The sequence below is a fragment of the Phasianus colchicus genome, chromosome 13 (genome assembly GCF_987193195.1).
Source record: "Phasianus colchicus chromosome 13, bPhaCol1.hap1.1, whole genome shotgun sequence".
NCBI lineage: Eukaryota > Metazoa > Chordata > Aves > Galliformes > Phasianidae > Phasianus > Phasianus colchicus.
Genome location: NC_143448.1, coordinates 144,373 through 159,595, shown reverse-complemented (window position 1 = coordinate 159,595; position 15,223 = coordinate 144,373). Strand labels below are relative to the sequence as shown.

The 15,223-nt window shown below is 50.5% G+C and overlaps 1 protein-coding gene and 1 long non-coding RNA gene across 2 annotated transcripts; one reads left to right on the top strand and one right to left on the bottom strand.

Annotated features, from left to right (window-relative positions):
• Positions 1–7,023, top strand: LOC149916072 (uncharacterized). Its single transcript, XM_090149618.1, has 4 exons — positions 1–597; positions 5,785–5,832; positions 5,947–6,036; positions 6,290–7,023. The coding sequence occupies exons 1-4, from the start codon at positions 436–438 to the stop codon at positions 6,332–6,334; spliced, it is 345 nt and encodes a 114-aa protein (XP_090005744.1). The 5' UTR covers positions 1–435; the 3' UTR covers positions 6,335–7,023.
• A 279-nt stretch (positions 7,024–7,302) lies between these two features.
• Positions 7,303–15,221, bottom strand: LOC149916071 (uncharacterized). Its single transcript, XR_016470794.1, has 2 exons — positions 14,659–15,221; positions 7,303–8,436 (listed from the first exon to the last, which is right to left on the bottom strand). It is a non-coding gene; the product is annotated as an uncharacterized LOC149916071 (long non-coding RNA).
• Positions 15,222–15,223: the final 2 nt, after the last annotated feature.

Here is a 15,223-nt window from a genome sequence, read left to right as displayed (position 1 = left end):
TCAGGGACGCCGGGCGGTCAGGGGAAGGCGGCGCGGGGGCACCGTCCCGTCCGTCCCCCGTCAGAATCCGGCTGCCCTCGGAGGAGGAACCGAGCCGTCCTCCGTCGTTGCGGCGAGGCGCTGCCGGGCTGCGAGAAGCGGCGGCTGACCGCGAGAGGTGGGACCCGCCCGGTGTCCGGGAGCGGCTCCTGGCTGAGCCGGGCAGCCCCAAAATAGAGGGAGCGATCGCGCGGATCGAGGCGCGTTCGAGCCCGGCACGGAGTCCGGCCAGCGCCTTCGCTTCTCGCTCGGCTCCAGTCATCGGCAGCGCTGTGCTGAGCTGCTGCCCCGCAGCTGCAGTCTCCAAGCGCCGTTTTCCATCTGATGCCGTGGCGACGGTGCGCCCTCCCTCGTTGCAGCGCGTGAAGCCATCCTCGTGACGACAGCGCATGCGTGATGGCGTCCCCATGGCGACAGCGCCTCAGCGCGCCTGCGCCGCTCCGTCGCTGTGGCGCCGCGCCGTCCCCGCTGGGTGACGTCACCAGCCCCGCGACTGAGGAGGAGGCGGAAGTGGGGCGGGGCACCCCGGGGCTCCGAGCGCCGCCTCAGCTTCTACAGGTGGGTGTTCCGGGGGGGGGCCCGGGGTTAAGGGGGCTGGGGGCCACGTGCCGCTCTGCGTTGGCCCCGCGGGGTCTCTGTGGCGCTCGGGGCTTCCGCTCGGCGGGGGCAGCTGCCCTGTGTCTCCCCGCCTCCCCCGCCCCGTGTATTTCACTGCTCTCCTCCCCTCCTCCTGCCACTGGTCGCCCACAACCTCCCCCGTCGCTCTGTGTGACCCCTGGGGTTGCGCCTCCCCTCCCCTTTTTCCCCCTTTCAGTTCCTCCATTCTGATCACTGTAGTCCTCTTCCACCCCTCCTGTCTGTGCCTCCCCCGTTCTGACCCCCGGGGTCCACCTGTCTGCCCCCTCCCCCTCCCGATCCCTCATTGCCATGTGAGCTCAGGTGCATCACCAACTGCCCCAGTACTTTACCATCACCCAGACCCGCAGTCACTGCGGAGCCCCGTTTGCAATGAGGATCTGGAGAACCTCTCCCAGCCATGGGCAAGTTGCACAGCAATGCATCCATCCCACGGTGAGGCGTCCAGAGCCGCTGCAAGCAGCTCCAGCCTTTCTCGCACGGAATAAACCAACGTACGGAGCGGTGCGGGGGGACAGCCGCTGCCCTCTTTCTCCTCGTGGCTTTCTCCCCGCAGCCTGGCCAGGGCTCAAGGGGAACGAAAGGAGTCGTGCTGTCAATCCTGCTGTAGCACGGGCCTCTTTAGCAAGACTGTCTGCCCAGCCCCTCTGCGTCGGGCTTCATCGGGTAACGAACACAGCAGCAAAGCCGCCCTCGGCTCCTCGGGGAGGGCCCGCCGTCCTCATGGAAACGCAGCGTGACAGCACGCGGGTTCCAGCAGCACCGGCGCTGTGACTTCCTCTGCCCGCCCTGGAGCCGCAGCCCGCGAGCTTTCCCGGCCTCGCACACTGAGCAGCCGAACTTGCCGTGCTGCACGCGGTCCCTCCGGGCAGAGGCCTGCCAGCTCTGAGCCTCGCCCGGCCGCCGCTTCAGCCGTGGGGAACGGCGGCACACAGGCTGAGCCGGCCGCCATCGGCGCGGGGCGACGGCGAAGACCCGGCCTCTCATTGGTCAGCGCCGGCGCCGCCCCGCCACCGGCCTCCCTCTCATTGGTCAGTGCCGGCACCGCCGGCTCTCTTCTCGCTCCCCTTCCCTTCAGCTCCCTTGCGGCGTCTCTCCCCTGCCCCGTTCCCGTCCCCTGCCGTTACCTTGCAGCATCTCCCACCAGTTTCCTTCCCTTCCCCTCCCTTGCGGCGTTTCCCCCCAGTCCCCTTCCCTTCCCGCATCTCCCTCTGGTCTCCTTCCCTTCCCTTGCATCATCACCACGGTTTCCTTCCCTTCTCTTCCCTTGCGGCATCTCATACCGGTCCCCTTCCCTTTCGTTCCAGCCTTTCCCCCTGGTCCCCTTCCCTTGTAATGTCTCACCCTGGTTTCCTTCTCTTCCCTTCCCATGTGGCAAATTCTCCCAGTCCCAATCCCATTCCCTTCTCTTCCCTTACACAATTTCCCCTGTCCCCCTCCCTTCCTATACGGCATTTCCCCACAGTTGCCTTCCCATGCCTTTCCTTCCCTTATGTCATCTCTCCCATTTCCATCCTTTCCCTTCCCTTCCCATGGGGTGTCTCCTCCTGGTCTCCTTTCTCTTCCATTACCTTGTGGCATCTCCCACCAGTTTCTTTCTCTTCCCTTCCCTTCCCGTTGCCCCTTGTGCAAGTCATGGAATCGTGCACCACTAAGTTTCATTATTACCATCAGAACACGCTGGATGTGAGAGTCACCTTTTTTGCCCCGTTAGTAGGCCATGACAGAATTGGATCTCCTCTGAAAGGACTCTGGGTTCCTACTGCTGCTGTGTGTGTGTCCCTGCATGATCCCTGCTGGATCACAGAACCCACAGGGTAGGAGGAGAGAAGCTTCAGACAAGACAAGGGGCATCGAGGTCAGCTCCTGGACATCAAATCACGTGCCTCAGAGCGTATTCCTCCAGCATCTCTGGATGCTGCCTTCTGACTGAGAGAACCACCAGGGAGTGTGTCATCAGTGACAAAAAATACAAAATGAATGTCTTCTGGTATTGCTGGAATACAAAAAAAGCCAGAAGAGGCAAGACAAGAAGCGAGACGAGGTAAGGGGAGGCCAGAAGAGGATGGCAAAAGAGGTGAGGTGAGATGAGGGGATGCCAGAAGGAGAATCCAAAAGAGGTGAGACAAAAGGCTAGAGGAGACAAAGGGGGATGAGAAGGGGATGGGAGAAGGGGGTGCCAGAATGGGACACCAGAAGGGGGTCAATAAGAAGTGAGATGAGATGACACCAGATAGGGATTCCAGAAGGGGACACCAGATAGGGCAAGATGAAAGGTGAGATGTGATGAGGGGAGGACAGAAGGGGGCGCCAGAAGGGGCGAAACAAAAGGCAAGACAAGACAGGAGGTGAGGCGAGATGAGGGGACTCGAGAAGAGGAGTTGGCAGCAAGGCTCAGCTTGAAAAAAGGACCATGAGCCCAGGTCCTTTTTTCAGCCGTAGTTAATTAACTCTTGAATAACTTCCCAAATGCCCCTGGGCTTGGCAGAGTCCCCTGGCACAGGCTGAGCCTGGTTTGCAGCCAGCTCGTACTTCGGCCCCAGGGCATGGGAAGGAGCCGTGGATCAGGGGACAGGCACTGAGTGCTGGGAACCCAATGGCACCAAGCCCCAAGCCACCAAATCAAGCATCTGGTACTTGCCTTCTGTCTTCCAGGACCACCTGGAGATGGTCCCTATATCAGGGATTTGTCCAAGTAGGTATGCCAGAGTCCTCTTAAGTCCTGTGAGGCACCAAGGTGAGAGACCGATCCCTTGGGGCCCTAGGAACATGACATCTGGAGACACTGAGAAGTGAGAGGCCAATGGGGACATGGACAGTGGGGACATCATGGTGATACGGGGACATCGTGGTGACATGAGGACAGGGGGACACATAGAAGCAGGTGGGTGACAGGGACATCAGAATACAGGGCAACAAAGACACGCGTCCCTGGCAGTGTCCACTCAGCGCCCTTGTTGCCAAGCAGGAGATCAGGAGTGAATAAAAATCTGGCAGTGGCAGCTGGGTTTCCTTGTCATTTACTGCTGCAAAACCCAAAGACCATGACTTTTAGATCTTTGAAATCTCAGAATCGTGGGGTCTTAGACTCATAGAATGAACAAATCATGGAACCACAGAATCACAGAATCACAGTATTGTAGAACTATAAAGTCAAGGAGTCACTTGGGTGTGACAAGACCCCTACAGTCTCATCAGGAGACACGTCATGTATTTTCTGCTCATAACCAACATCAGGAGTCACCACGTTACATCCAGAAATCTGCATCGTGAATCTGAAACGGCAGTAGTGCTGCCTCTGTCCATGAGGACAATTTGTCCTTAGGACACGCAGTCAGGCAACCAAAAATTTGTGTTGGGGTTTGGAGTCACTGGGCCGTGTGCCTGAGTTTCAGCAGAACAAAAGGTGTCCTACTGGTTTTGTTCCCGTGATGGTCCAGCCTCCTGTCATGGCTTCAAAGAAAGTGACTCTTGTTTTATCCAGATGAAAAGAAATAATAAAACACTGATAAATGGCTCAGAACTGTAAATGGCTCAACGGTTCCTCAAGGAAAAGCGGTGTGCTAATTTTAAGTGTTATGTCTGGCAGAATGGATAGCTGGTCACGGCCTTGTGGGACGTTTCCCATAGATAAGAGAGCTGCTGTGCTCTGAAAAGATCACTTGAATGTCTGCTTTGGAAATTGCCCAGAGAGCAGTCAGCTGGAAGAGTTTCCTTTGGGCTGCTTCTGCTCTTCAGCGTTTGTCAGGGAGCTTATCAGTGCTGTGTTATTTGCTGTATTTAAATACAGACTGACATCACACTTAGGTGAGGTGAAGACTGTTTTTAAGATAAAGGCAAAGCAGGTGGGTGATACTTGGTAGTAACTTCACATTAAAGGTTCCACTCAGGAAAACCCTCTTTGCTGGTTTGATGATATCTAAAAAGGAATCCTAAGTTCTTTGTGACTGTACAATGCTGAAACGTAAAGTGTGATGGGGTCCGAGGTTCTCAGGCTGCTCAGCCAGCAGCTGAGCATGGAATCATGGCTTCTTTTAACTTGGAAAAGACCTCTCAGGTCATCCAACCATTAACTCAGTGCTGCCAATTCCACCGCTAAACCCACAACCTGTGACATGTCACCATATCTGCATCATGTCACCCTGCTGGGCCCCGGGCTTGTGGTGCTGGGGAGTAGGTGCGGGGACAATGGCATGGCACATCCTTGGTTGGGCTTGATGTTCTTAGAGGTCTTCTCCAACTTAGTTCTTCTGGGATTCTAGGACAATAGGACTCTGGGATTCGGGCATGATATTAGGATTCCCCCCTTTGGGGCTCGGTGCCATTGGGTTCCCAGCACTTAGTGCCCTTCCCCTGATCCCTGGCTCCTTCCCATGCCCTGGAGCCAAGGTACGGGCTGGCTGCATGCCAGGCTCAGCCTGTGCCAGGGGACTCTGCCAAGCCCAGGGGCATTTTGGAACGTGAGGGGGGTCCCAAGAGAATAAATGCAGTCCTGGCTTCTTGCAGCCTCACCCAGCTCCCAGCGTACAGTGGAAGATGAAAGCAGTTGCTGTCATCCTGCTCCTGCTCCTCGCCTCCATGTGCCTCCAGGCACAGGCTAGGGTGTGCAGACGGGTTCTTGGTAACGGGCTGGCTTGCAACCACTTTCTCCTTGGGTTCCCTTGCTTCCTGCTCTTTGGGTCCCCTCTGTCCCCTTGGTTTCCTCACTTTGGGTTCCTTTGGTTCCTTCTCTTTGGGTCCCTGGGTTCACTTGGTTTCCTCTTTGTGAGTCCTATTGATTCCCTTTCTTTGGGTCTTCTTGGTTTCTTCTCTTTGGGTTTCCTCTTTAGGTCCCCTCTGTCCCCTCTCCTTGGATCCTCTCGGCCCCCCTTCTTGGGTCCCCTTGTTTCCTTCTTTGGATCTCCACCTTCTGGTCTCCACCCCCAGCCGATCCCCACATTCCAGGGACTCCAGATGACATGTGGAAGCAATTGGGTCTGTGGGAACCAGTAGGGATTTTCCCTTTAAGACCAAGGGGAGGCCATATGGGGTTGTTGCGAAGGCATCACCTGCTGCCATATGCTTTCCTATTAACTCCAACCCAAACTGTCCCTCATCCTCCTTCCTCAGCTCCTGGATGACTTCGAGGTGGGAGCAAGCGGAGCTTTTGATTTAGGAGTGAGTACTACGGTGCCCTCAGGAGGTGCCTCCCATTTGGGGAGCCCCAGGTCCTCAGTGGTTTTTGAGGAGGTTCTGGTGCCCACTGGGATCTCCTCATTTCTCCCACTGCAGCTTAAGTTGCTACGAGGAAAGTGGAACTCCCATTCCCTTCCCCCTCTGCTGGCGCTCCCAGATCCCGTGGTTGTGAATCTTCCTATCAAGGTGAGTGACACTGGGGGACCCCTGTATCCTGCAGGGTCCTGGGCTGTGGGGGGACCCCAAATCCCTCTGGACTGGGAGGTGTGGAGGAGATCAAAAAGGATCCAAGAAGAACAGTGCCATCCCTGTAAGGTGCAGGTGATCGTCGTGGTACCATAAGGACCCCATAAGGTCACCCAAAGAACACAAAGGGTTCTGGTGCCATACAGACCAAATAAAGTGACCATAAGGTCACCGCCTGCACTTTGACTTTCAGGATGAAACACTGGTGCTGTCCCCACCATGTTCCATAAGGACTTGATCATCCCTGCATATCGCCACCAGATCTTTGAAAGAACACAGTCCGTTTTCCCATAAAGAAACACCAATAAACACCCCCAGCAAAGCTCCTGCGTCTGTGTGTCCCTCTATTCTTGCATCCATCAGTCCCTTTGTCCTTTTGTCCATGTGTACCCATTATCACTGCAGTAACTCCATTATTCCACGATTCTGTGATATCCAGTGGGTTGAACACAGTACTGAAGTCAAGGAGATGGCACTGAGTGACGCTGGGGGGGACAGCCCACCAGAGGTAGCACCCAGTGTCCTCTGGAGCCCTCAGCACAATTTCTGACTCCTTTTGGTGCCGTTTGGATGCATTCTGTCCCTCCTGCACTCTCCCTGTGGGGCAGCTGCAGCCCCTGCCCTCTGCTTCCCTCTCCCTCCATCTCTTCTTCCCTCCATCCCTCCCTCCATTCTTCCTTCAATTCCTCCTCACTTGGCCTTGCCTTCTACCCGCCCTCCCAGCCAGTGGCAGGGCACCCAGTGCATTTGAATTGAAGCCATAAGAGGGTGCTGTAGTCCTGGTGCTTTATAATCCTAACAAAGCTTTTTCATTTTCCCCTTGATGTAGCCCACCAAAATCTTTCTCCATTGCAATTAATGATCCCTTTAAAGGCTGTGATCTGGGGAGGTCAGCCAAAATTTCCTGGTGTATCCGTTGTTTCATACCTACAGAAAAGGAGCACCTTTTACTAAGTCAAGCTTATGCAAAAAATAAAGAAGTGTTTTTGAGGTTGCTTACATTCATTTTCTTCCCGACTAATATATATATTCTATATATTATCTATATTATCTATCTATATTATCTATATTATCTATATTATCTATCTATATCTATATATTATCTATCTATCTATATATTCTATATATTCTAATATATTTAGCTTTTTATTCCCTTCAATCCTTTCTACAATATGGCAATCAATGCAGAAGAGAGAAAAAAACACATTTGAAATAAACAGAGAAAGACAAGCTCATTGTCACTGATGTGTCGTTTTGCTGTTGTGGCATGCCTTCTGGTATTCTGCCTTCTCTGTTATCTGTCTATACTATTAGCTTTTTGGATCAAAGCCATTTTCTCTACACATAGAGTTATATGAACGATATTGTAGAGCCTTTGGTTTCTCAGCACTGGCATTTGTGAAGGGATAAATGGCTACTGCCCCGTTGCAAAAAGGAACTACTAATACCAAGATGCATTTGTTGCTCTGAGCTGTCGTGGGCTGGAGTCCTGCAAAGTCAATCTGCAGTCATTCCCCTGGGCCTTCAGTACACTGGTGCTGGCCTGAGGCTTTTACTCCAGCATAATCAGCACTGGTCAGGGCACAAGCATGACAGTTCTTACATCAGCAATCTACTGTCTTCCTCATGTTACGTCACAAATCAGTGTCCTTCACTCCGCTTAGACCATTTGTTTTTGCTCATGGGTTAAGTGGATTAGACAGCTTTTAGTAAATTGAGGCACAGTCCAATAATGTTTGCCTTCTGCCACTATAGCACAATACATTTGATTTTCCCTTACTCAGAGGATTGGCCGGATGGATCTTTTCACACTGTTCCACTTAACTTCCCTAGCTGGAAGGAGATGTTCTCCCCAAATAATGGATTCTACCACAGTTACTTGGCGTGACCTGCACTCGACTCTTTCAGTCTGAGTTTGCCACAGATAATCCAGGACGTTTCGTGGATATCTGGATATCTACTAAGAACCAGGAAGAGTTTCTTGGATTCCAGTGGCCACTTCAACTGTGGATCATCCCCAACGATCCACTGTCTTATTGTGGGGGGGAGGATTTAGTGTGCTGGGCTGGGCTGCAGTACAGGGACAAAGACAACTGCTAGCAATCAGATCCCTTGGGGCTCTCCTTCCAGGCTCCATCTGCAGTCCCAAAGGGCTCTGGTCTCCTGCAGGTTCTCTCTGACAACTGTTAGTCCCAGGCAGGTACCTCAGGAACACCAGGGCCTCTCGAGATGGCACCGGCTGCTTGTGGTCACACGGTGGAGCTCTGCTTGAAAACCTGAAGTCATCTTCAGTGTTTTTCAAACACTCAGCACCTCCTCATGAGCTGCCCTGGTTCAATCCTGTCAGTGAAACACGCGCACAATAAGTGGAATTTCTATCATGAGAAAACGTGACCTTTCAGGATGGATATTCACTGTATGGAAAGAAATACCAATCTTCCGCTGTTCTTGCAATGACAACATTCTCATTCTGTGCATGTAACTGCCCTCATTTTACAGGTATTTCCACCTGTCCTGATTAGGCTGACCACGTTGGAAGCCACTTTTCCAGCTGCCTGTCTCAACCTTTGCAGTTTCTATTGTTATCCCAATTTCCTCTCCCCTTAATCTCTGATCATTTATAGCCCTTTTAATGAGTGCAGTTCTTTGAGTTTCAGGGAGCTAATGTTTGTCCCTCCTTAGCAGTTTGTCTCACTGTGTCCTTAGCCAGCTTACTGTTTAATTAATATGCCTTTCATATTAATATTTATCATTTCCTATCTATGTACGTGACATATTTCTTGTACAGTCATCTTTTGGGAAGGAGAACTTCAGTGGAGGCATACAGCTGAGGAGTACGTTCTATTTCTTGGTAACCTGTGTTACGCTTTGTTACGCTTACTGTTCTTTGTTTAAACGTAAGAGAAACCCTTCTGCACCCGTGTTCTCTGAGGAGAGCAGGTGGCAGCTGCTACAAAGGATCTGAAACATTCAGTGCAGACTTTAGAAGAGAAGTCTGATATAAGGAAAAGCAAGGCAAGTGCCAGGTGGCATTAAGCAGACAGGGCTGGGGAGATGGGCAGTCACGTTGTCCATGCAGTGTCAGATTAAGCAACTGCTCTTCCTGCCTATGCAGGTCTCCTTAAGGGACACCCTGGATCCACCCTGGATCCACATCAATTGGAGAACGATGCTCCAGAGCCAATGGAAGAACATTATGGAACAGACACAGCTCACTGTAACCTTCTGCACTTTAGAAAGATCCACAGTATATTTAGTGCTACTTCTGCGAACGTAAGGTACTGAGAGGAGAATCACGGAATCATTAAGGTTGGAAAGCTCATCCAGTCTAACCATCCACCTGCCACCAACACTGCCCAACAAACCCTGTCCTGAAGTACCACAGCTACCCTTTCCTTACGCACCTCCAGAGACTCCACCGCTTCCCTGGGCAGCCTGTGCCAATGCCTCGCCACCCCTTCTGGGAGAAACTTTTCTTAATATCCAATCTGAACCTCCCATGGTGCAATGTGAGGCCATTCCCCGTAGTCCTATTGCTATTTACCTGGGAGAAGAGGTCCCATCTCACTGTAACCTCCCTCCAGGTAGCTGGACGGAGCGATAAGGTCTGCCCTGAGCCTCCTCTTCTCCACACGGAACCATCCCAGCTCCCTCTCCCATTCCCCGTTGAGTCTTGCGCTCCAGACCCCTCCCAGCTTTGGTGCCCCTCTGTGGATACACTCCAGGGCCGCCATGTCTTCTTGTAGGGAGCGGCTGGGCTGGGCTGGGCTGCAGTTGATGGGACAAGGACAACCGCTAGCAATTTAGATCCCCTGGGGCCACTGGCAAATCACAGCGACGATCGCATCCCCGCTCGTGACTGCCCCATTTCAGGCTGCCATTGGGCTCCTAGGCCACTGGAGGGCACTGCCGGCTGTCACCAGCACCCCAGACCCTTTTCGTCCGTGCAGCCTTACAGCCGCTCTGCCCCAAGTCTGTAGTGACGGTGCCTGGGGTTTCTGTAGCCGAAAAGCAGCACTCAGCTCTTGACGTTCTTAAAGCTCATGCAGTTGCAGTCAGCCCAGTCATTCAGCTTATCTCAGTCCGTCTGTGGGACGCTTCCTCCTAACTTGGTGTCATCTGCAAACTTACTGAGGGTGCACCCAATTCCCTCATCCGACTCGTCAGTGAATACACTGAACAGGACAGGCTGCAGCGCCGACCCCTGAGGAACGCCTCTCAGAACTGGACTCCATCTGGATCTCTCTGGGCCTGGCCCTCCTAGCAGTTTTTTACTCAGCAAAGAGTGTACCCATCCCAGCCATGGACTGCCAGCTTCTCCAGGAGAATGCTACAGGAGGCGGTGTCAGAGGCTTTGCTCCAGTCCAGGTAGCTTCCACCCACAGCATCTCATCCACCAGGTGGGCATGTAGTCATAGGAGGACATCAGGATGATCCTTCTCGTAGATGGGCACCACATTAGCAAGTATTCAGTCACCTGGGAACTCCCTGATTGATTAGGGCTGCTAGGATGCCACGTCCACCAACTCCCTCAGTACCCTCAGGTGGATCCAGTCCAATCCCACGGATGTGTGACAGCCCGGGTGGAGCAGCAGGTCACGTGCTGTTTTATTCTGAATTGTGGAGGGTTTATTCTGCTCCCCACCCTGTCTTCCAGTTCAGGGGGCTGAGTACCCTGAGAATAACAGGCCTGACTATTAAAGACAGATGTAAAAAAGGCGTTGAGAACCTGTCTGCTTTTCCTCATCCTTTCTCCTTGCACTGGGGTGGAAGGGGATCCATCCTGTGCCAGCCACGTGCACTTGTGTTAGGCTGTTTGGGTGACTTGGCATGTTTATACAGATATTTATTTGGGTCCCAGATTGACCAACTGAACCGAGTTAGATTCAGAGAATCATAGACTGGTTTAGGTTGGAGCGATATTAAAGATCATACAGTTCCAACCCCTCTGCCATGGGAAGGGTTGTCATGCAGTAGATCAGGTTGCCCAGAGCCACATCCACCCTGGCCCTGAATGCCTCAAAGGATGGGGCAATCCAAAACCTTTCTGGGGGACCTCTTCCTGTGCCTGACAGCCCCCACAGTGAAGAATTTATTTGATCACCAACAAAGATATTAAAAACAGCAGTCCCAAGATGGAACCCTGAGGGATTCCGTAATATAACCACTTATTGTTAGCCTCCACCTGGACACAGAGCTGCTGACCACAACCCTCAGGCTGCAATCATACAGCCAGCTACTAATCCACTTTTCAAATCCACGTATCTCCAAATCAGAGATAAGGATGTGGAGTGAGACCATATCAAAGCCTTGCACAAGTCCAGGTAGATTACTTCAGTGTATGGGAACTGCTGAGTCACGGCCTGAACCTCTGATTAGTCACCTGAGGCGAGTAATGAGGCAGCCCTGGGAGCACAGGTGAAAGCAATTCACCTGTGCTGCAGGAAGGGGTGGAGCCTGGCTGCACCTCTCCTAGACCCATTTAAGAGCTGACTACCAGTGGGGAAGGATCTCTCTCTCTCTCTTCGGAAGATCCACTCCACTGGTCTTTCCTGAGCGAGCCCACGACACGGGTGAGCCTTCTATTTATTCTCTTTGTCTCGCTGTGCCTAACTCTCTTGCTTATTTCATTACTATAACATCTTAATATTATTAAATTATATAATATTCCTTTATATAACTTTCATTGATTATACACTTGGCAAGCCAGGCAGGCAAGCCGAATATACTGTCCTTTCTTTGGAATTTCTGTAAATGGTTCAAGGGGGAGAACACTACCCCCCTAGATAAGATAATTCCAGGGCAGATCCCAGGATTTGCGGGATTCCCTTATTATGAATTGGCAACTATCATTGAAAAATGGGGTCCCCTAAGTGTTGTGGGAAACGTTTCCCCATATCGCCTAGCGGATTACTTTCAGGGACTAGGCAAAGATATATTAGTCACTAGAGAAAGACAATTAGCTGCTTCTACAGTGGCATGGCCACTATTAAATGCTTTAAACAATGCCGAAATAAGGAATAATACTTCAGTGAATGAAAATGAACTTTTAAAAGATCGTATTGAAAAGTTAGAACAGGAACTTGGCCTATTAACAGGAAAAAAAAACAATTCTACGTCTTCCAATAGGTCAAGTTTGTAGTATTTCAATAAACAATGACCAGGCTCCTGAATCAACGGACTGTGTTGATCAGGAAAATAAACCATCTAAATCGGATCTTGAATCCCCAATTTTGACGGACGCACTAGAAGTCCGTCCTGTTATATCTCAAAAAACAAAAAAGGTACAGGACAGACCAGCAGGGGTGCCGCCTGATCAGTGGCCCCCCGCTCAAACCCACTTGCACGTAACAGCCCAACCGTACACGGCAACAGAACTGATGGACCTAGTCCAATGATTCAGGCAGAAACCTAGAGAAAGTGTGCCGGCTTGGTTATTAAGACTATGGGATTCTGGGGCAGAAAGTGTTCTGGTGAATGGCCTGGAAATAGCCAAATTGGCCACAATGACCGTCCATCCTGCTCTTAGACAGAGATTATATGCAGGTAATCAATATAATGATGAAAACCGTTCAATAATAGAATGGTTAATGGCGGCCTGCCGTATGGTATGGCCCAATAAATCTGATGTTCCTTTACATACAGGGATGTGGTCCTCCATAAAACCAGGTAACGGTCACAGGATGTGCATTTTCAGTAGCCTAAGCGTAGCCTAAGTTGCTTAAATATTGCAACATATTGGCATTGTGTGTTTATTGTTGTCTGTTTTTCAGGGCTTGCAAGAGTCAAAATGGAGCATGAAAACTGTAGTTAGAGAGTTTATTCTGCTAGGATTGTCTCAATCCCACAAAGTCCAGTCAATTCCCTTCTTCTTCTTCCTCCTGTTCTACATCATAATTCTCCCAAGCAACATCCTTATCATTCTCACAATTCAGGGGGATTCCCAGCTGGGATCACCCATGCATTTTTTTCCTGGCTAATCTGGCATTCTTGGATATCTGCTACTGTTCTGTGACCCCACCCAAAATGCTGGCTGACTTTTTCTCAAATCCTAAGATCAACTCCTACAAGGCCTGATTGACCCAGCCTTTGTTTCTTCACTTCCTGGGAGCAGCAGCAGCTTTCCTGCTGTTGGCCATAGCCTGTGACCGTTACGTTGCTATTTGCAAGCCTCTCCACTACACCATGCATGTGAACAGGACTGTATGCTGTGCCCTGGCTGGAGCTTCGTGGGGCGGTGGCTTCATTCATGGCATCATTCTATTTGCTCTCACCATCAAGCTCCCCTTCTGTGGCCCCAACGTCCTGGACGACTTTGTCTGTGATGTGCGTCAGTTGGCAAACATGGCCTGTGCTGACCTTACACGGCGGAACTTCTGATGTTCCTCAACAATGGAGTTGTCATTGTCATGTGCTTTGCACTTCTCCTCATCTCCTACATAATCCTCTTGCTGAAGCTCCAGACACACCAAAACAAAGAACAAAATAACCTCCACCTGCATTTCCCACATCATCGTAGTTTTTGTCATGCTTGGCCCAGCTGTCTACATATATGTCCTACCCTCTGAGGCTGTCCCAATGGAAAAGGTTTCCATTGGGAAACCTTTCTTTTCCATACTGTTGTCTTCCCTTGACTAATCCCATGATCTACATGCTGTAACAAGGAGATCAAAAGCTCCGTGTGGAAGTTGGTCGGCAAATACATATTTAAAAAAAAAAAATTTGAAAGAAATAAATGAAAGTTTATTTGTTCCTCGTTTTGTTCATGCAATTTTCTTAGGAACAAATCCACACTGTACGTTATGTAAAAGCATAATGTACAAGTGATAACCTTCAAGAAGTCCTTTTCTATCAAAAAAAATCCCTAGAGTGATACTAAAACCTGTATGGAATAAGTTAAGGAAGAACCAACCTGTGTAAAGGAACCAACTCATGCAGTATGAAGTTAGCATTAAGAATCTTTTAAATTCATTAGAAAGTATCTGGTAGGTGTTGAGACTTCATAGAACTATTACTGGACTACTGGTTCAGCTTCAACCATGGTAATTCATTATTTCAGTTTATAGTCAAACTTTCACTGTTGATGCTGCCTTCTCATTGGACTCATTCATGATCCCACTATTGAATGAGTTGATTACATTTCCGCAAAGGGAGAGTGTGAAAGCTGCTGGATGATCCAGCTTGCAGGCAAGCTTTGCAATTCATATAGCATAGGTAAGACATTGCAATCTTTTAAGTAAAAATCAAAGACAATGTAGCTATAGCTTTACAGGACGTGCAGATCATAAACTTCATCCATACAGTTACAGACATTTGCAGCACAGATGTCTGTCTGAATTAGTCACTAAGGATTCCAGCAAAACTAACAGGCATTTCTAGGGAGAAGTTCAGCTAACCCTTTCTTAATTTCTACTTTGAGAAGTAATAAACCATGCCTTAGGCGTTTTTGTCTCGCCCCTTGTACTTGCCCTGTAATCCGCTTTATAGTTTGACCCCAAGGTGGTCAGCCAAATAATTCTTCTCAATGGGAAACTGTGCTTTCAGAAAGCATGGTTTTCTTACTGCAGTGTAACTTCCTTAGGCAGTGTAGATGATGCAGAGTGAGCTAAACACGTCTCCGTCCACAAAGTCCTCCAATAATCTCTCAGAAGACATTGCATCCTACAGGTCACGGAGTTCTTGGTTCTCACATAACGCTCTAGCATGCTGTAAATATCCAAATGCAGTTGCCCTTGCAGTAGGGTATTTTTGTTCTTGTTGCTCCTTTCTTCACTAACTTTCTACATATCACTAGGTGAAAGAAAACGCCATAAAGTCAAGAGTGCCTTTCTCAGGAATGCACTCAGCTCTGAGCACCACCACTTATACACGGCCTTCTGTCACACTGCTGCCATCAGCTGCCGCTGTCGGCCTCCCCAGTGCTTCCACCATGGTTACCTGACATCCCTACAGTCCTGCACCCGCTCAGAAGTAATACTTAAAATGCATTCTTCCATACTTCATGACAGAGGACTGAAGAGACTCACTTTTGCGTGGTGCTAAGGATGGTCCATCCCCAACACGTCCCTTTGCGCGCTGCAAGGCCCAGCTGGCATTCTGGCAGCCTGCTGGCTGCTGCTCCCTAACG